We start from the raw sequence: 22512 nt of genomic DNA, 5'->3' as shown, positions 1-22512 counted from the left end.
GTTTTTGTTTTACACAAAACCTTATTACAATCGGTTAACTGTCTGTCTGTCCGGCACACGCATTTTTCTCGGGGACGTTTATAGCGATTGACACAGAATTTGGCGAAAGATGGGAACTGTGAACGCTCACGCATACAGTGAGTAACATCTGGTTCCGCTGAATTTAAGGGGAGTTCCCATACAGTAAAAGGGGTCAGCAATTTTTTTTTTACCAAATATAGTCATGTGTATCATGGGTATCAAATGAAAAGTCTGGATTTCCGAAACCGCCTTTAGTTTTGACATTTGTTCGAAAGGTGGGGAGTGCAGGGGGATCGAAAGTGATAATTTCTTTAATGGACGTGTTCTCAGAAACTACCCAACCGAAAACCAACTATATAATACCTAGGCTTCGAAATACCCACCACAACGATATCCTTTCAAATAAAGTTAATAATAGTATATTATTATAATTTTTAGTAATTGGCAGTAAATTTTGCTGTAGGCTATAATATGGAGCATGAGGTTACCAAATTTGGTGGTTGGCAAATAGACACTCAAATGGCTTTATATAAGAAATACACAAAACCTTTGATACCTGAAGCGTCCAGTCCTTATTAAAATCAGTTTACTGTCTGTCTGTCTATCTGTCCGTCCGTCTTTTTTTTTGAGGAGGTGGAAATCTTCAAAAGACACTGGTCTGGACACACCAGAAGCGTGTGGGATTTTTACCCACTAAAACCACCCCTGACTCCCTCCCTGCCCCGCGGGACCACCATAAGGTATTACATCACGGGACGAAGTCTGCTCACTCTAGCTTAATCCCATTTCTTCTATACGCGGCGCACGTGATCGCGCTTTTTTCCTTTCCTCTGCCTTTCGCAGTTTATCTTGAATAGATGCGATCATGGAGTTGACCGCATTCCAATTCTCTTGATGTGCTAGCATTTTCGGCACCAGATTTACTGGTACCAGCACCTCTAGATTCCTCCTTTCTTCCACAAATCTCGGACAGTGGAAGAATACATGCTCTGGGTTCTCTGGGACTCCATCACAATTCGGACACTCGGGTAAGGTCTCCAATTTAAACCTGTGAAGGTATTAGGGATATCCTCCATGTCCCGTGAGAAACTGGGTGGACGCCTCTCCAACCACTCCTTGATGGCAGGAATGAGCCGGTGAGTCCACCGATCCTTTCCCGAGCGTTCCCACCGCTCTTGCCATCTATTTATGGATCTCTCCCTTTCAGCGTTCTTCGTCTGCAATAAGGGAGAGGTTGGCTTCGCATGGTATATAACATATTCGCCATCTCATCTGTGTCCGTGAGTCTGTCTGTCTGTCCGTCACACGCATTTTTCTCCGAGACGATTATAGCGATTGACACCAAATTTGGTAGAAAGATGGGAAATGTGAACGCTCACACATACAGTGAGTTACCTCCTTTGAATTTAAGGGGGGGTCCCCATACATGCAAAAGGAGAGTGTAAATTTTTTTTTCATCAAATATAGTCATGTGGGTTATCAAATGAAAGGTCTCGGTTAGTATTTTTCGAAGCTGGTCTTGGTTTTGTCATTTGTTGGAAAGCTGGGGAGTGCGGGGGGTTGGAAGTGATCATTTCTTTAAGAGAGCCATTCTCAGAAACTATCCAACCCAAAAATTTGAAAAAAAATCAGGAGGCTGCCACTATACGGTGCCTGGGCTCCGAAATACCTTCCATACCATCTGTTAAAATAAAGTTAATAATAGTAATATATATTTTTTTTGTAATTGGCTTGAAACCCCCCTTAAATTCACCCTAGCACCACCAATGATGTAAGATCGCACTGATGATGGTCGGAATTGTGTCGCTGCGAGTAGTAAAGCGGTGCTGGTCTGCGGATAGCAGGAAACCCTCGACAAATCCCTGGTGCGTTATTTTGTAGTAGGAGTGGATGAGGAAGAGGCTCATTTCTTTAGTCCACCTTATCCGCTCTCTGCGCGAACCTGCTGAAGTGGCCGCCACAGACTATAGCGAAACAACTGCAGCAGGCAGGGCAATGCAATTTGTCGTCGATGTGTTTAGAAGTCGAACCGCCCCACGACTAACGATTTCGACGTCGCGCTGTCCATTACGGGAGCCCGACCCAGTCACCAAGTCAGACGACTCCCGCCGGTTAGCCGTACCGGACCTTAAAATCCTCTTCTTCTCATCTTTGGTAGTGCATTTTATTCCTAGCTGCCAGGTGTGGTGATAGCTTCCTCAGTGAGTAATCTGCAAAACAGCAAAGTTCCTGCACTGTCCTCACCTATCCGCGGCCAATTCAAAAACTCAATACTACTTTTAACTTTGAATCATATGCACTTGCAAATTTACAAATCATATTGGAAACTTAAGCATTCTTATTAATTCGATCGGACCAATGGACCAAATAATTCATTAGCAACCAATTCTGCTGCTTTGGAGGCAAATTTGAAAACAACTCGACAAGAATATAGTTCATCCCAATCGTGTTTTGTGTGACCTTATCAAAATCGATTCAATGTTTGACTGTTTGTCTATCTGTCTGTTTGCCTCATCAAATATGCTCGGAAACGGCTTATTACTGATGTAGATAAGTATGTATGTAAAAATGAATGTACGTGCATATATGTACACTGTAGACCTGGGATGACTCCCAGCTGACGACAACGGAAGGCACTGCGAACGAAGGAGAAGTTTGTTCTACACCACCAAGTGTGGCGATACCCAGAGAAATCAGACGCAAGAAGCGGAACTTTCGGCGGAAGCAGTTTCAGTTAGCGACGGTATTCATATTAGATTACACTCATGTCTACAAACATAACAGTTAGTGGAGTTAACCTGTACTATGTCAAAGCCTGTTCCTTTTCTGGCATTAAGGCTGGCAAAGTTGCTTATTCTGGTCTAAGAGCCATGAGTTCTTTTTAACAAAATATGTGTGAATATACCTTATGATCCATTGTGTCCTATGAATGCAGAAGCAAATGGCCTGAAACTCTTAATAGGTTGTGATGCGAACGGGCAGCATACTAATGATACGCAGTAGCAAATGCAATCCTTGAGGAGAGAAGCCCACCCAACAAAGTGGAGCTCCCCAGGTGGCTAAGGACTCCTGAGGCAATAGGAAATCAATTGGAAATTCTGAATAGCACTTTGAAGAGGCTTGTCTTATTTCCGAGGCCAACGCGATAAAATGTTAGGCGATGACGGCTTTACGGTTTCTTACCAGGACAAGGGCAAATCGTCAGACGCTGCCTCACCTCGCCCTGGGAGCAGCGTGACAGAAGCAGCTCGCAGATGTTAAATGCTCCTTTATATAATTCGGAGTACACAACATGACTACGAATTATCATCATCAACGGCGCAACAACCGGTATCTGGTCTAGGCCTGCCTTAATAAGAAACTCCAGACATCCTGGTTTTTGCGCTGAGGTCCACCAATTCGATATCCCTAAAAGCCTACGCCATCGCTCCATCTTAGGCAAGGTCTGCCTCGCCTTCTTTTTCTCCAATAGATATTGCCCTTATAGACTTTCCGGGCTGGATCATCCTCATCCATACGGGATTAAGTGACCCGCTCACCGTAACCTATTGAGCTGGATTTTATCCACAACCGGACGGTCATGGTATCGCTCATAGATTTCGTCGTTATGTAGGCTACGGAATTGTCCATCCTCATGTAGGGGGGCCAAAAATTCTTCTTCAACAACCGTGCGCGGATTTTATCGTCGTAGCTGTTATCGGTTGTGATCTTCCACCCTAGAAAGGAAAAATTATCAACGGTCTCAAAGTTTTATTCTCCTATCTTTATTCTTCCCGTTTGACCAGTGCGGTTTGATTGTTGGTTGACTACTACGAATTGACTGACTACGAATTATATTGAGCATAAATCTGCCATTTGTCCCGACGAATTAAGGTTGGTCGTGGAATCTATAAGAGACTTGTTTTGCAAGTCTACCAGCAATCCATAGTGACACAAGAAGTCTGCGCCTAGTATAGGGAAGCTGACATCCGCCAGGATGAAACGCCACGAAAATGTCCTACGTAAGGCAATACTCACGTCCACTTGCCTATATCCGTAGGTGTTGGTACGAGAGGAATTTGCCGCTGCTAGTTTCAGGGATTGTGGAAATAGTTTATGGTGTTGGGGTACGGGAAGAACCGAAACCTCCGCACCAGTATCCACGAGGTAGTTGCGGGTGCTGAGAGGGTCGTAAATTGTTAGGCGACGTGGCGCTGCGTTCTGGGTGGCCGTCGCCAGGAACCCCCGCGGATTTATTTTTTTTGCGGCAGGCGTGAATTTACAAGGGATTGTACACTTAGTGGCTTTATCGCCGAATCTGCGGTGGTACCAGCGAATCCCTCGGTCCGTGGACTGTCCTGACAACCTGCTACCTGATCGCCCTTTTCGGGTGGCAGACCGTGAGTAAGCTTGTGATCTGGCGCTCGAATGCTGAGTGTCCAGCGTCGCTCGCATCTCGGCCATACTGGCTGTTAAGGTGGCTATTTCGCGCCTTAAGTCGCCCACCTCGTCTGATGGCTGTTGAACGGCCGCTACGGTCGGGCGTACGTGTACCTCGTGCACCCTGTCGGCCGCAGCTGCCAGTACCTCCAAGGAACCTGAGACACACGCGAGGACCGCCTGGGTGCCTTCCGGGAGCCGACGCAGCCAAAGGGACTTCATCAACTCGTCGTCGATCTTACTCCCACCCAATTGCTTCATTTCGTGCAGCAATTGGCTGGGAGTCCGATCTCCCAACGTTAGGCCTGCCAGCAAGTGATCCAGTTTTGCTGACTCACTAACTGACAGGCGCCTGATTAATTCGGTCTTGAGCAGTGAATATGAAGCCGATTTCACTATGTCGGACACCGGCATGATGGACTCCTCGTCCAGGCCGACCTCCGCGTAATTTAAACGGGTCGCGTCCCCTTTGATCCCGGACATCTGGAACTGTGCTTCCAAATGCACGAACCACAGTTCAGAGTTCCGCCGCCGAAAACGGAGGGACGCGCACGGCGAGGGCGGTAACTTGCGGGTCCGATGGACCTGCTGCGTCTTTGCCGTCAACCGATATTTTAAAAGACTAATAACTATGACGCAAACTTGTGGGAAGGTAATATCGACTTTAGCCAAATCCCTAAACGACACCGGCAAGCCGCACCTTCAAATGACCGCACGAGCGAAAAAAGAAAGCAACGCCAACGACGTACTCCGAAGTGAAAAACTCGCCAAAGAGCGGAGAGCAAGCGAAGAGAGAACCACCGATGCAAACACCTCGACGCCGTATCTTGTGGCGATTTAAATTTTATTTTTACCACCTAAAGTAAAATTTCAAATGAAATTATAAATAATAAAACAAATGGCGGCGTCTGTTGTGCTGATGGTGGCAACGGCTGCGGCGTCGGCTACGGAGGCGGCGCTGGTGATAGTGTCGATGGCTGTGGCGGCTGCTCCGGCGGTGGCGCTGGTGATGGTCAGCTATGCTGGTCTTGACGGCGGGGGGCGCAGTGACGACGTCAGGCGCTGCGGTGATGGCGTCTGGGGTTGCGGTGATGGCGTCTGGGGACTGCGTTGATGGCGTCTGGCGCTGCAGTGACGGCTGCTGCGTCCGTGACAACAGCGGTGCTGCAATGACGGCGGCGATAATGGAGACGATCACGGCAGCGATGGTGGCACTTTCTGCGGCAGAGACGGTAGTGGTATTAGCGGCTGCTGCAGCGGCGTCTGTTCTTGCGCAGACTGTGATTTTATTGATGGCAATGGTGATGTACTTGTGCAGTTTGTTGCATGGTTATAGGCGTGAGAACCTTTCTTCAAAACCTTTTCTGGTATTTGCGTGGCGAACTTTGAAAACGTGGGAAATACTCGGGAAACACAAGCAGCCGCAGGAAATTCACTTGCACCTTTACCACTTCTGTAGTTTCTATCGGAGTCACCAATTTTATAATAACTAAAATGACTAAGAACGTTCACCTAAATGACATCGTTTCAAATGCCTTTTTTCATAATATAAAATATATTTTAAATTATTGGTTAAAATAAAAATTATTTTATCATGGAGTAATTATTAAACTATAATATTTATGCAACTATTAAACTTTATTTTAATTACTTATTTTTAAAAGCTGACGGCAGACTCTACTCCTTGGTTCCTCTTTCTTTTCTTTTCTAACGTCATGTCATTTTTTTCATGACACTCTGATCTCCACTCCTGTGGCGAGGTCTGAACCGAGTGGAGAGCGCGGTGTCGCCATCTTCGAAATAAATTTCGAATGCCGCGAATCCTGCCGCGCCACATCCTCATTTCGCAAGACGCCGTTCATTCTCTTTTATAGTTGGCTAACACTTACAACTATAGAGAGCGGCAGACGGACGGTATTGCGGTAAATTTTACATTTGAGAAGTGGATCGCTGATACGTGGTTCACAAAAAACATCAGTTGTGGAATGCCACTTCGTTCAGGTCGCATTAATGCGTGAAACAATTTCATTTCGCAGTTCTTCATTGGCTGACAGCATTGACCCAAGATATTTAATTCGCTCAGTTCTAGGCAGGTTACTGTAGCTGACAGCGCTGAGCAATTTAAATAATTCGAGTCAATGCTATGAGCAAATGGAGAAATGCGGTATGCTCATCACAAAGGGAAACACAAAACCTTTTATACCTGAAACACAAGTTTCCGGTTTCCGACTTACTTACTTCTAAGTTGGTATTATAGCATATTTCTGATTATTGTTTTGCAAGCATATTATGCAGATCATGCATATTATTCGGATGCTGACTTATCCTTTTTACTATATCCTCCAATAACTTTTCTCTGTCTGCAACGCAATACTATATTGGATTGGAAAATATGTCTTATGCCTGGAACGTCGCTGAAAGTTTATAATAAAATGAAACAGGAAATATAACAAATCATTTATTTAGACAATAAAAACCGTCGTAAATTTCACATAACAAAGTGGAAAACATTTAAAACTCGACAGAAGTATTCTATATGGATTGACTTAACAAACAAAAACTAATTAACAAATGTGTCAAGACTGAAACAACAATGAAAAATGGATCCGATAAAAAATGTAGGAAGCATCTGAAGCCACATTACGCAAGATTGCAATAATGCATTTTCGACTCCTGTAAAATTCCAAACAGGCAGTTTCTATTTTCCTTTAATTAGCGCCAATTATCTCTCGCCTTTCCCCGTATAAAGAACAGCTTCAAGTCAAGGCAATGAGTCCAAAAAGTAAATGAACGAAAGGAGCGCCATGTAATCGTATATATGTAGATTTAGGAGAAACATTCGCATGTTTGCCGCATGAATTATTGCTAAAAATTTTTTGTTTGGTTACGCATTTTAGTGTCGATAGATCCGAAAGTGGAGCAAGTGTTCTGCCAACTTCCACTTTCGGGCGTTGAGTTTCGATTTCCAATTGGGTTCGTTTCATGGTCATAATTTCGTGTTCGCAAGGATATAACGTTCGATTCAAATTCTAGAAATAATGTGCACAAGTCAAGGGAAGCATCCTAACAGCGTCATCAAACAGTAAACTTATTCAGCGTCGAACGGTTCGTGTCCTTCATTTTATAGTAGACAGTAAAAACGAGGCTATGCAGGATTCTCTACTACACAGCAAAGGAAAAGCTGCTGGGCTTTCAGAATACTTGCACGCGGTGGTTTTCGCGGTCACAAACCAAAATGTTTCCATTTGACATGATAGCGACTCCTTCCAGCCCTTTGAATTCGCCTTCGCCGGAACCCCAAGAGCCGAATGCTCGCAAGAAACTGCCGTCGGGATGGAAAATTTGAATTCGGTTGTTGCCTGAATCAGCGACGCAAATGTATCCTTGGTCATCGACAGCAACACCTCTGCAAAGACAAAATGAATTTTATGTTTTTTAGATAATATTTAGCGAAATATTTGAATGAATGAAACGACATTATAGTTGGTCGTAGATTTATACCCCGATGAAAAGAATTACTTTAAGGAAGTTGCCTTAGTTATTGGGTTAGACATATGTACATGTTTGGTCACTCTAACTCCATATTCGCATAATCCACGATTATATTGGGGACACATAAAAACTCGAGATTAGAATTAGAATAGAGTTCTCCCAATGGAACAGGGTTTCTCATTTGCTTTCGACCGTTGGACAATCTATTTAACTTTGAAAAAATATGCGACAAGGACATCCTGTTTTTCGCCCTCTCTGGTATCCTCCGGTATTGGCCTATCGCCTGAAAAACCATAATCCCGCTCAGAAGTGGTTTGCTGGATAAATATAACTCGAAAACTTCTTCCAAAGCGAAGTGGAAATTTCATTATAAAAGGTATCCCGACTTTCCCCCAAAATCAACAATCAACAATGGAATTCTCTTAGCATGTAAAACGAGGGCGCGCAGTGATACGTCTTAGCTGCAGACAGCGGAGGGCGCGGGGATTTTAATAAAACAAAAAATCATTGGGGTGTTCAAAAACGGACAGCCGGCGATGGATACCGTTTCATAACTCCAGGATCTTCTCTTTTCGGCCTACTATATACATACATCTCAAAGCTCGATGTGCTTATACATATATATGTATGTGTCAAAAGGATGACAGCAATACTGTCACGTTTTGGGAGAGAACGCTGCGTACAACCGAATTAAGGATAACATCATCAAAAGTAACTCGAATTGATAATGGGAATTGCTTGTTTTTGTGAATACTCAGAAGATGGGCCGTGATGAAGGGCCGACTGCAAACAAGGCAGGACTGGAGAAACTGTCCCTACTCCTCAGTCTCGTGTTAGGTACGCGGATCAAATATGAAAATGAAATTTGCAGCTGTACGATGGGCGCTGCTCAGACAGCCGGATTCTAATCTTATTATTCATTTTCTTCTTCCGAAGTCAAATTTATTCTGTTAAAATTATTTAGTACTTGTTTTGAGTCACGCGTTTTTCTTATTTCATTTCATATTTAAATCAGTTATGATTTCGCTTTTGATATAAGTGGAAAATTTGCCTTTCGAAGGTTTATTGCGTTTTTGTTTGATTCAAGCCGAATTCTTAGAGAATTTTTCAGGATGTCTTCTTTTGGATATTGGCTTTCGCAAGATTAATTTTCTGGTAAGTTCTGACTGACTTGAAAGAATGTACTATGTATATAAAGTGTATAAAGAAACGGTTAGCGAATTCGAAATTGATTTATTAGACCACGAAAGAGGGTTTTGCTTCGAATATTAATAAATGAAAGAGAGAACTTATTATATATAGTATGCTGGTCCTAAGCCCAGGTAAAGGAGGAGGGTTTGAGGCAACGTACTCTGTACCATCCTCAGTAAAACAAAAATAAAATGCTGAGATCAAGGAAAGAAATAAATAGAGTATAGTTGTAGTTATTCTACTATGCTAAATCCTACCTGATCTCTCTTGGTGACAGGCCCCGCGACAGATCGACCAAAAAAATGCATACAATGTCGTTACAAACATGATGGTCGGATTGAGTCACAAGCCTCGGAGAAATGCTACGGCGTCCACCTCAGTCGACGCGGTAGGACGGGCCCCGGTCCTGTCGAGAAACGGGCAAGGGTTCTGGACGCATGGATGGTGTCAGGACGTAAACAAGTTAGTCCGCACACAACGAACAAAACAAATACGTGTCTATACGCTAAATGTTGGTACCCTAACTGAAAAGACCGAGGAACTCGCAAGAGCCCTTCGGAAAAGGCGCATTGATATCTGCGCTCTGCAGGAAACCCGATGGTCTGGTGCCAAAAACTGCAACATTGAACGCGAACGCGTTAAAAATGGCTACAAACTTCTCTATTTTGGTAACCCACACACTCAATATGGTGTTGGCATTGCCATCTCTGAGGGTTTCCGTGATGCCATTAAAGAAGTCGAACGATTTGATGATCGGCTGATGAAGCTCACACCATTATATCAGCTGATCGCACTATTCACTTCTTCGCCGCGTATGCACCACAGAAAGGTCGACCTGATGCCGAGAAGGATATCTTCTGGCAACTTCTCGATGAAAAGACTCGTCACGTGCCTGCTGACGATTACATAATCATTGCCGGCGACCTTAATGGTCATGTGGGTGAAAAGGCAGACGGTAACAGGTGCCATGGGGGAAAGGGGTTCGGAGCGCGCAATGAAGGTTGCGAGCGTATAATCGATTTTGCGGACACCCATGACCTTGTATTTATGAATACATGGTTCATCAATTGATTGTCGATTGTCTCATCTTCCCACATTTTATAGTGGGAACAGTAAAACGCAAATCGACTATATTCTCATAAGACGCCAACATTTTACCACTGTCACTGATTGCAAAGTCGTTCCCTATGAAACCATCGCACCTCAACATCGGCCGTTGATTGTCGTCCTGCGAATTAAGCCACCGATAAAACAGCGTGAGGAACGCACTGGCCCGCCGCGCATTAAATGGTGGCGATTTGGTGAGAAGAAAAAAGAAACGGTCTCACTCATACGATTGCCAACCATTACGAATGTGGAAGAATCATGGAACCAAATGAAAGACACGATCCACAAAGCGGCCTCTGCAATCCTTGGGGTCACCATGCCGGGTAAGCGGTACATCAACCGCGATACTTGGTTTTGGAATGATGATGTTGAAATGAAGGTCCGTGAAAAGAAACGCCTCTACCACAAATTTCTCGACGATAAAACGCCTGCTAATTGGCAAATTTATAAGAATGCCAACCGGAAAGCAAAGAAAGCGGTCGCTGTCACCCGAGCGAACCATTTTAAAAATCTTTACGATAAACTGGACACTCGGGATGGTGAGAGAGATCTGTATCGACTTGCTAAAAGCCGTAATGAACGCACACAAGATATCGAACACTTCTGTTGTGTTAATGGCAATAACGGTACTTTGCTTACCAACCGTCGAGCCGCAACGGATAGATGGCGAGAATACTTCGAGCAGATTTCAACTGAAGAATTTTAAGTATTTAACATTCTTTATTTTAAATGTTTATTGTATACTTATTATTTATTAATAACAAATGAAAAATTATTGAATTCGTTCTATTTTTAACTTCTATTACAAACTAAATTGGCATGAGGAATTATTGAATTCGTTCTATTTTAAACTTTAATTACAAATTAAATTGGCATGAGGAATTATTGATTTTTCTCTCGAACTCATGGCACACTTTTCTCCGATCTTCCACTCCCGTGGCGTGCTACGCAAAGTGGATAGATCCGCGCCATCTATTCGCTCGCACTCGCAACATTCGAAATAAATTTCGAATGCTGCGAATCCTGCCGCGCCACATCACTCCGCCCCCAGATGAAACCTAGGGGTTTCGGCGACTGATCCCCGAACTTCGTTCGCCGTTAGTCCACAAAGCGGACACGACGTTGCTTCGGGGCGCACGCGGGTTTCAGCCTGGACAAAGAGACCGCCTTTTTGTGACCACCGATCTCGAGCTGGAAGAAATGTTCTCCCCGCTCGAGAACGCGGTACGGGCCCTCATATGGAGGCTGCAGCGGCTTCCGGACGGCATCCGTCCTGATCAGCACGTGCGTGCAAGTGTCCAGCTCCTTGGGCGAACAGGCAGGTATGGACGAGTGTCGAGTGGGTGGTGGTGCCTTGATGCGACGGAGATTGTCCCTCAGCAGACGCACCAACCCCGACTCCGTGAGACCCGATCTCTTGTCGAAGACCGGATCGCTTGGGAGTCTCGGGTTCTCCCCGTATACCAGCTCCGCGGGACTGGCAGCAAATTCCTCTCGGCGGGTTGTTCGAAGGCCGAGTAGGACGAGAGGCAAGACTTGAGTCCAGGACGGGTCGTCGCGTGCCATAATGGCGGCTTTCAGCGTCCGGTGCCAACGTTCTAGCATTCCATTGGATTGCGGGTGGTATGCAGTAGTCCGCTGGCGTTTAAAACCAAGGAGTTTGCCTAACTCGGAGAAAAGGGTGGACTCAAATTGCATTCCCTGGTCAGTGATGATCACTGCAGGGACGCCAAAGCGAGGTATCCACTCTCGACAGAGGGCTTCAGCACATGATTGCGCCGTAATGTCTTTCAGAGGTATTGCCTCAGGCCACCGCGTGAACCTGTCGATGATTGTGAGGCAATACTTATAACCGTGCGAGTCTCGCAAAGGCCCTATTATGTCGAGGTGTATGGTGTGGAAACGCTTGGTAGTGCGGGGAAATGAGCCCACTTCTTTCCTTACATGCCTGGAGACTTTACACTTTTGGCATGCGATGCACTCTCTGGCCCAGGAATTGATATCCTTGTTCATGGAGGGCCAGAAGTATTTTCCGGTGACTAACCGGTTTGTTGTCCTGATGCCGGGGTGCGCCAAGTCGTGAACTGCGTGGAACACTTCCTTGCGAAATGTGGCCGGAATGTATGGCCGAGGTCCCTTTTCCGAGTCTTCGCAGCAGAGCGAGAGGTTTGAGCCGAAGATGGGCAACTCCCGAAATTTATATTTGGGGTTGGACTTGAGGCTCTGAAGTGCTGCGTCATCCACTTGCGCCTTGGCAATAGCCGAGAAATCGAGTGAGGCGGGGATGTTAACTTCGGAGACACGAGACAAAGCGTCAGCAACAATGTTGTCCTTCCCGGACACGTGCTGGATGTCTGACGTGAACTGGCTTATGAAGCTCAGGTGTCGAAGCTGACGAGGGGACGCTTTGTCGGGCTTCTGTTTCAAAGCGAACGTGAGAGGCTTATGGTCCGTGAACACTGTGAACGGCCTGCCTTCTAGGGAGAAACTGGAAGTATTTGATGGACAGGTATGCGGCTAGCAGTTCGCGATCGTAGGTGCTGTAGTTCCGTTGAGCGGGATTCAACTGCTTCGAGAAGAAGCTCAACGGCTGCCAAACTTGGTCCACCTTTTGGTGAAGGGCAGCACCTACTGCGATGTCAGAGGCATCAACAAAAACGGCTAGGGGTGCATCTTGCAGAGGGAATGCCAAGAGTGTAGCGTCGGCCAGTTGTTGACGAGATTTGTTAAACGCGCAGATAGCCTCTTCAGACCACACGATCTCTCGTGTGTCCTTAGTTTTGGGGCCAGACAAGTACGCGTTCAAAATGGACTGGAGATGGGCGGCCTTAGGCAGGAAACGACGGTAGAAGTTCAGCATGCCCAAGAACCTCCTCAACTCCCTCACTGTCTTTGGACGCGGGAAGCTTGTTATTGCTTGCACCTTGTCTGGGTCGGGCTGTATTCCTTCAGGGGAAATGAAATGGCCGAGGAATCTCACCTGTTGTTGAAGGAATTTGCATTTCTCAACGTTTAGGACTAAACCGGCCTCAAGGAGACGTTGAAAAATGCACTCGAGATGGGCTAAGTGCTCAGACTCAGTGGAAGAAGCGACCAAAACATCATCCAAATATACGAAACAGAATTCGAGGTTTCGCAGGACTGAGTGAATGAACCTTTGAAAGGTTTGCGCCGCGTTGCACAATCCGAAAGTCATCCGGGTGAACTCGAAGAGTCCAAAGGGTGTGCATATTGCCGTCTTTGGAATGTCTTCAGGAGCTACTGGGATTTGGTGATAAGCCTTGGTTAAGTCCAAGGTCGAAAAGATGCGGCAATTCGCGAGGTGATGCGCAAAGTCGTGGATGAGTGGAATTGGATATCGGTCAGGAACAGTCTGTGCATTTAGCCTTCTGTAATCCCCACATGGGCGCCATTCGCCGTTTGGCTTAGGGACCATATGCAGTGGGGAAGACCAACAGCTGTTTGAGGGCCTGCAGATACCCTGTTGAACGAGTTGTTCAAACTCTTTCCGTGCAATTGCCAGTTTCTGAGATGGTAGAGGACGCACCTTCGAGAAGATCGGGGAACCAGTAGTGATAATGTGGTGCTGCACATTGTGCTTCACTGGTTTGGAGAGACTACAGTTGGTAGTAATCTGGCTGAACTTTTGGAGAAGTGCCCGAACACGAGAGTCGGTAATGTCTTCTAAAAGAACAGAAAGATTATTGCCTGGGTGAGATACCATATGTCCCGACGAATTAAGGTTGGTCGTGGAATCTATAAGAGACTTGTTTTGCAAGTCCACCAGCAATCCATAGTGACACAGGAAGTCTGCGCCTAGTATGGGGAAGCTGACATCCGCCAGGATGAAACGCCACGAAAACGTCCTACGCAAGCCAAGACTCACGTCCACTTGCCTATACCCGTACGTGTTTATGCGGGAGGAATTTGCTGCCGCAAGTTTGAGCGGTTGAGGGAAAAGTTGATGTTGTCGAGGTACGGGAAGAACCGAAACCTCCGCACCAGTATCGATGAGGTAGCTGCGCCCGCTGAGGGGGTCGAAAATAGTTAGGCGACGTGGCGCTGCGTTCTGGGTGGCCGCCGTCAAGACCCCCCGCGGACCTAGTTTTTTGCGGTAGGAGAGAATCTACACGGTAGCGTACATCTTGTCGCTTTATCCCCGAATCTGCGGTGGTACCAGCAAATCCCTTGGTCCGTGGACTGTCTTGACGACCTGCTACCTGATCGCCCTTTTCGGGTGGCAGACCGCGAGCGTGCTCGCGATCTGGCGCCCGAACGCTGAGCGTCCAACGTCGCCCGCATCTCGGCCATACTGGCTGTTAAAGCAGCAATCTCGCGCCTCAATTCACCCACCTCATCCGACGGTGGTTGAACGGCCGCCAAGGTTGGGCGTACGTACATCTCCTGGACCTGGTCGGCCGTCGCTGCCAGTTCCTCCAAGGAACCGGAGACGCAAGCGAGGATCGCCTGGGTGCCCTCCGGGAGCCGACGCAGCCAGAGCGACTTGATCAGGTCGTCGCCGATCTTGCTCCCACCCAATTGCCTCATTTCACGAAGCAATTGGCTGGGAGTTCGATCACCCAACGTTAAACCCGCCAGCAAGTGGTCTAATTTTGCCGACTCGCTTGCCGACAGGCGCCTGATCAACTCGCTTTTGAGCTGCACGTACGATGTCGACTTCACCACGTCGGACACCAGAAGTATGGACTCTTCGTCCAGGCCGACCACCGCGTAGTTGAAACGGGTCGCGTCCGATGTGATGCCGGACATTTGGAACTGTGCTTCCAAATGCACGAACCACAGCTCGGGGTTCCGCCGCCAAAACGGAGGAACGCGTACGGCGAGGGCGGTCACTTGCGGGTCCGATGGGCCTGCCGCGTCTTTATTGTCAAAAGACATTTTTCTTACCGAGAAGTACGAGATTGAGATGTAAACGCGGTGAGTTTATACTGAAACGCGGTGAACTTTACACCGACACGGCAGGCCGCACCCACAAATGCACGCACGAAACGAGAAAAAACGACGAGCGAAGCGGACGCTCTCCAGCGCAGACCAAAAACACCACCAATGAAAATGGAGAACTCGCGATGCTAAACACCTCCACGCCGTCTCTTGCAGCGATTTCAATCTTTTATTACTATTTTTTTTAACTTTTAATGTATTGAACAATAATTTCACTTAAAATAAATTACAATAATGATTCGCTGCTGCGGCCTCTTTGGTGAAGACGGCGTCGATGTGAAGGCGGCGGCGGTGGCGGCGGCTTCTGCTGCAGCGTTGGTGGCGGAGTCTTCGGTTTCTGCCTGATAGCGGTGGCTGTGGCAGTGATGCTGGTGTCGGTCAGCTGCGCTGATGGCGTCTGTAGCGACAGCGGTGTCAGCTACTGCGTCTGTGGCAGCACCGGTGTCAGCTGCTGCGTCTGTGATGGCAGCGGTGGTGGTTGCGGCGTCTGTGGCGGCAGCGGTGGCGGCGACGGGGACAGCGGGGCTGCAGTGACGGGGGCGGCTTCGACCCCTGGAAACGACTGCGGCTGCGGTTGTTCACGCAATTATGGTGCGTGCTCCGGCGTCACCAATATGTGTTATTTGCGCTGCTGCTGTTTTTCGCCCGGGCCGTTGTGCCGGTTACAAAAGGACGACCCCTGCCGCTGTCGGAATTGGATGGTGTCTGGGGCTGCGGTGCTCTTCGGGGTCACCAATTAAGTATTTAACATTCTTTATTTTAAATGTTTATTGTATACTTATTATTTATTAATAACAAATGAAAAATTATTGAATTCGTTCTATTTTTAACTTCTATTACAAACTAAATTGGCATGAGGAATTATTGAATTCGTTCTATTTTAAACTTTAATTACAAATTAAATTGGCATGAGGAATTATTGATTTTTCTCTCGAACTCATGGCACACTTTTCTCCGATCTTCCACTCCCGTGGCGTGCTACGCAAAGTGGATAGATCCGCGCCATCTATTCGCTCGCACTCGCAACATTCGAAATAAATTTCGAATGCTGCGAATCCTGCCGCGCCACAAATTTGCTCATCCTCCACTTCCACAATCATTGCCGACATTTGGAGCAGTTCCACCAGTCAGCGCAACTGAAGTCAAGGACGCAATAAGACAAATGAAATCGGGGAAAGCAACAGGACCTGACGACATCGCATCTGAGCTCTGCAAAGCGAAGAGCTGGGATCTAACACTGTGGCTCAGTGGATTTTTTAAGCGGGTTATTCAGGAAGGAAGAACACCATCTGACTGGCAAGAAAGTACCACTGTTCCAATATGGAAAAAGAAAGGTAGCCCAACAGAATGTTCAAATTACCGTCCGATCCGGTTTCTTTCCCATACAATGAAGATTTTTGAACGCATTCTTGACAACCGTATTCGCGAAATCGTTGAAATAACCATGAATCAAGCCGGATTTGTCAAGAACTGCGGAACTACTGACGCAATACACGCTGCGCGGTTACTCATGGAGAAACACCGTGAGAAGCATCGCCCTCTTTACATTGCCTTTCTGGATCTAGAGAAAGCGTTTGACCGTGTACCACACGAACTCATCTGGTATGCTTTACGACAACACTTCGTGCCAGAAGAACTCGTGCGCTGGGTTCAATTGTTCTACCATGATCCGAAAAGTAAAGTTCGAAGTATGGCGGGTGTATCAAAACCCCTTCGTGGTTGATGTTCATCAAGGAAGCGCCCTCTCACCACTCCTCTTTGTTCTTGTTATGGACACTGTCACACGGGATATCCAACGTCCAGTGCCCTACACACTGCTTTATGCAGATGATGTTTTCCTAGCATCTGATAGCAAAAAATATCCCGAGCAACTTGTTCAAAAATGGAATGATCGCCTCATGCAGCACGGTCTCAGATTGAATTTAAACAAAACTGAATTTTTGACGACCGATCCCCATGAAACAGGCACAATCACTGTCAGCGGCAGTGATCTGTTCAGAACTGAGCGATTTAAATACCTCGGGTCAACGCTATCAGCCAATGGAGAACTGCGTTATGAAATTGCTTCACGCATTAACGCAACCTGGATGAAGTGGCGTTCCACAACTGGTGTTCTTTGTGATCGACGTATCAACGAACGTCTCAAATCTAAAATTTACGGCAGTGTCGTCCGTCCAGTCGCTCTCTATGGTTCTGAGAGTTGGCCGACTATAAAAGACAATGAACGGCGTCTTGCGGTAATGGAGACGAAGATGCTACGTTGGACTAGTGGCGTCACACGTTTAGATCACATCCGAAATGAGGATATCCGCGATCGTTATGGGGTTGTACAGATCGTGGAAAAGTTGGGAGAGAGGCGTCTTCGATGGTATGGTGACGCAATTCGTGCAAACGAGAATTCACTTGCCAAGATTGGTCTGAACATCGAAGTCGATGATAAACGACCAAAAGGCAGACCTAAACAACGGTGGCTTGATACGCTGGATGGGGATTTGAAAGCCTCGAGATTGCAACCAGATCAGGCATTCGATAGAGCCAAATGGCGAAGCCGGTCACGACGAGCCGACCGCGCTTGTGAACGGGACAAAGGTTGAAGAAAAAGAAGAACTTATTAAACCGATTCAGTTTTTCGAAAACAATTGGATCTCTCGTTACGAATTTCGGTGAGAGCTTGTCGTCTGTGGATCCTCTTCCCTCCTCTTCCTAATGACTTCCAAGGGATTGGATGTTAATGCAATAGAAGTATTCAATATCCTGCGTACGTTGGTGTCTACTTTTGATAAGTTTATTTTCTATTTACTCCTTTATGGAGTATAGGACACCCCCAAGGAGGTGTGCTTTCGCCACTTCTGTGAAGTATGCTGATCGACTCACTGCTATGTGAACTGCAAAATTTGCCAATAGACGCTCAAGCTTATGCTGATGACGTGGCTGTACTTGCTGTTGATCGGGATCTTGGAACGGTGTGTAGGAATATGAAACGTGCCGTTGATTTGATAGACAAGCTGGTGCCTTAGACATAGGTCTGTCAGTTAATCCAAATAAAACCACAATGGTTTTATTCACAAAAAGGAGAAAACTGAATGGACTTTGTCTCCCTGAGATGAGGGGTACTACCCTTCAACTCTCCGAGAAGTGAAATATTTGGGAGTCACTCTGGATAAAAAACTTCTTTGGAACAAACATGTAGAGGTAAAGATGAAACGAGCTCTCACAGCTTATGGGCTGTGCAGACGGACCTTTGCCTCGACATGGGGACTCAGGCCTCATGTGGTAATATACGTTGCCATCATTAGGCCGATGTTCGTATATGCATCCGTAGTGTGGTGGGTTAAGGTGAGACAAAAAGGTTTTCACCGTAAACTAGCTGCACTGCAAAGAACTATTTGTCTGGGTATCACTGGTGCCATGAGCACGACATCCGGCGCAGCTCTGAATGCACTACTCAATTTGCAACCTCTGGATATATTTATTCAGAGCGCTGCAATGAGAGCAGCTCATAGGCTAATTCGATTAGATCTATGGGAAAACAACGAATGTGGGGGGCACAGAGTATTGGAAGAGTTACTGGGAGGACTGAATCCAGTTCTTACAATAGCCTTCCGATTCTCGTGTCCCCATACATCTGTTTGGATAGAAGATATGAAGTTACCTTGAAGCAGTAGAGAGAACTGGGAAGACCCAGTGGAATGCGTGGCGAGATATACGGAAGTCTTCTACACCGATGGCTCAAAAACAGAAGAGGGTTCTGGAGCCGGAGTCTACCTCTCGAATAAAAACGAGAAGTGGGCTTTCCCTTTGGGACAATATGCAACGGTTTTTCAAGCCGAAGTTTATGCGATCCTAAGGGACGGCAAACTGGGTGATTGACGAGCGGTTGAAGGGCAGGCGCATCGCAATCTGCAGTGACAGTCAAGCTGCGCTGAGGGCATTGAGCAGTCCCTTTGATCACCTCGAGAATCGTTCAGGAATGCAGAAACCGTTTGAACTCTATGTCTAGATTCAATACGGTGGAACTACTCTGGGTACCTGGTCATTGTGGCATAGAGGGAAATGAAATCTCGGACGCTTTAGCGAAAGAGGGGTCAATCTCCCCTATGACGGGACCGGAGCCAGCAATTGGAGTATCAGTAGCATTGGCTAAATCTGTTTTCAAAAACTGGGAACAAGTTTCCCATAATGACAGGTGGCAGAGCCTAAATGCTGCTCGACACACCAAACTTTTCCTGCCAGAACCGAACATACGTACCGCAAAGCTTATCCTGTCGAAAAGCAGGAGGACTTGCAGGTGTATTGTGGGCATTCTGACAGGCCATAATTCACTAGCTGGGCATATGTTCAGAATAGGAATTACCGAAGATGATACGTGTCCCTCCTGTAATGAGAAAGCGGAATCCACGGAGCATTTCCTATGTGAATGCCCCGCCTATGGACGCATCAGGCATCAGATCTTTGGTGCCGATGTTCTCCAATTGCGACGGGTAGCATCACATCCACTAACGGAAACCCTGCGATACGTTAACGAATCCGGAATATTCCGTTAGACGGGGGAGGCGAGTACAATGGGCCAACACGGCCTGAGTGCTCAGAAGCTGTAGCTTCTCTCCCACCATACACACACACATCACAGAGGACATTCCACACAGTGTAAGCTTTCAATGAGACAGTAAGTGAGTGAATCGTCCAACCCCTTAAATGTCCTGTGCGATGATGTTTGGGAGTACATTCAACGTGCTCCCTGTTCCGTTGTAAAAGGCAACTTAAGAAACAAAGATTTGTGGACTAGCAGCCTGCAAATTTCGAAATTCAATTCCCACTGAAACACAACAGCACCTCGGGTAAGGCTGACTCCACGGTAACAAGTTTTGCCTATCCAAATCCAAATCCTTTGATTATGTGTTTCGCGATTATGCCTACCATCCTTATCTGACTGCGAAGGTGAACTCTGACAACATGTCGCTCGGACATGTGAATGGAGACGCATGATCTTGGCTGTAACAACAATGCAGAATTAACTAATTTTGTTTGAGGATAAAGTAGATTTGATTCCTTCATATACTTGGTGGGTCGCACTAATTTTGAGAAGCGATTTACTCTTCTCTCGTAGTGCAGCGATCACCCTATGATTTATACTAGCCAGAAACCACCGGTTGGCTGGTTTGAGCATTAACAACAACATTTTTTTTTGTTTGAGGACAGAGTAGTCCTGAGTCCGCCATCTATTTGATGGCGTTGTCACTTTCAGTCACGCTGCTCTTTAGGACAGACATGAAGTAGCTCCTGATAAGTTCGTTTCTGTACTGACGAACAAAACTGTTAGCAAACAGGCGATGACTATATTGAGATTAACAGTAGATTTAAGGTTGTCTGCTGAATGTGTGTAGCAAAAACCCCAAAAGGGATATCAATTGTATAGTCGCTTGCCTTCACTTGCATGTCGCTGTAGCATCTGCTCGGAAGTAAACAGGGCTTTCACGTTCCAAATTCAATATAGGTAATCTCCGGTTGTCGCATTTCTGAGGCACAATCAATGCAAACATTAAACTACCTTCCGAATCAGCTTTTTTGTCAAATCTAAAAAGCACTTTTTAAGACCTGGTTGATCGAGCAAACTTGAAAGTGGGTCGCAGAACTGCGAGGAGCCAAGCGTTGTGTTGCCGGCTGCGGGGGACGGTTGAGTGTGACAGGCTGGAGCTCCGTCCAGCATGAAAAAGTACGGAAAATGCTACGCGACAAAACAAATTCCAGAATTGTGCTGGTGAGTAAGCCCATGACAGAGCTGCCGTCGAATACTGCATTACCAAAGAGCTTGTCGGTGGTTGGAAGCTTATCGATGACCCGTGATCCATGGTAATTAGTAGTTGAAAAGGTGAAGGCATCTTCACTCTTTTCTCAAGCGAACTCATCTCTGTTATCAACGAACTCAAACGGAGTAAGGCCTTGGACGATTTCCCTGCGAAGTTTTTCCTATACAGCTTTTACAAATTTATTGCTGACTTAGTTGTTACTTCCTTTTATTCGTAAATGCTGGGAATCTTCGCTGCATCCTGCTCTTCATAGATTTCGAGAGCATGAACAGGGAGTGTATGTGGAGTGGGCTACGCAGGAGGGGCATTCTGGCGCAACTAATAACTATTATCAGAGCAATATATGATGACGAAAAATGTCACGTGCTGCACGGAGATGAAATCTCGGAAGATTTTGAAGTCCAAAGCGGAGTCCGCCAGGATTGCAGCCTGTCACTGATATTATTTCTTCTTGACGATGACGTTCTTCATGCAGAAGATGCAGAGAAGTAGAAGATAATCACCAATAAAATCAAGGTTCTCAGTCTGGTTTATCATCGCACTCTCCCTATATATTTATGAGCAGAGCATCGAAAGCGCCGATCAATTTGTACATCTAGGAAGCGTGATTTCTGCCGATGTTGCTCGATGATTTAGCACTAGATCCGCTTTCGCTGCCCTGTCTAAAACCTGGAAATGCAGTCATCTCAACACTAAAATAAGTTGACTGTTCTGTGCTAGTGTTCTTTCCGTGTTGCTATATGGGAGTAGTACATGGAAAGTGAACTCTACTGTTACCAAAATTTTGTCAATACCTCTCTACGTCGTGTCATCGGAGTGCGCTGACCGGACACTATCTCAAACGAAGAACTTGGTCAACGAACAAGCCTGCTACTCTTACGTACTGTGGTCGGAATACAGAAATGGCAGTGGTCACACTTTAAAGAGGGGTGACATTTGGTTTGCGGGTATGCAGTGGAATCCAAGGCACTTAGCACAGAATAATAATAATAATCGTTGGCGCAACAATCCATATTGGATCAGGGCCTTGAAGTGTGTTAGAGCACTTCACTCAAGACCATAACGGTACACTACAGTACACTGTAGGAGGCAAAGAGGTCAGTATTGCGTTCGCCCGAGATTATTATCTTGATTTGTCTCAGGTACTCATTCACAGCTGAGTCAACTAGTATCCGAGGTCAAATCACCATACAAGTCTCACTGCCACCAGTGAGATTCGAACCGCGACCTTTCGTATGACAACCTTGTGCTCTAAGCACGTAGGTCGAAGAGCAATGTGAGCGTTTCGAAAAGTCATAGCGGGCGGGGGGAGGGGTCTCCTGTCCTGTTCTGTCCCCTGTTACATAGGTTTCTCTACTGTTTTTGCTATGGAGAGCATTGGATTATCAAATTAGAGGCAACACATTTTCTTCGAGGCCTCCCATAAGGAGTAGATAGGTTTTACTTACAAGAAAATAGCGTACAGTGTGTTAGATACAATGTGAAATTAACGAAGAAGGATAAAATAAAATCC

The 22512-nt window shown here is 46.3% G+C and overlaps 1 protein-coding gene across 5 annotated transcripts in view; it reads right to left on the bottom strand.

Annotated features, from left to right (window-relative positions):
• Positions 1 to 6882: 6882 nt before the first annotated feature.
• Positions 6883 to 22512, bottom strand: part of LOC119647764 (RING finger protein nhl-1) — a 116095-nt gene continuing 100465 nt past the window's right edge. For all 5 annotated transcript variants that reach the window (XM_038048901.1, XM_038048893.1, XM_038048935.1 and 2 more), the window contains one exon: positions 6883 to 7846. In XM_038048901.1, coding sequence (XP_037904829.1) covers positions 7633 to 7846 — 214 coding nt within the window. In that variant the 3' untranslated portion in view covers positions 6883 to 7632. The remainder of the gene's footprint in view (positions 7847 to 22512) is intronic.

The sequence above is a fragment of the Hermetia illucens genome, chromosome 1 (genome assembly GCF_905115235.1).
Source record: "Hermetia illucens chromosome 1, iHerIll2.2.curated.20191125, whole genome shotgun sequence".
Taxonomy (NCBI): domain Eukaryota; kingdom Metazoa; phylum Arthropoda; class Insecta; order Diptera; family Stratiomyidae; genus Hermetia; species Hermetia illucens.
Note: the sequence above shows the minus strand (reverse complement) of the source record. Positions and strands in the feature narration are given on the sequence as shown.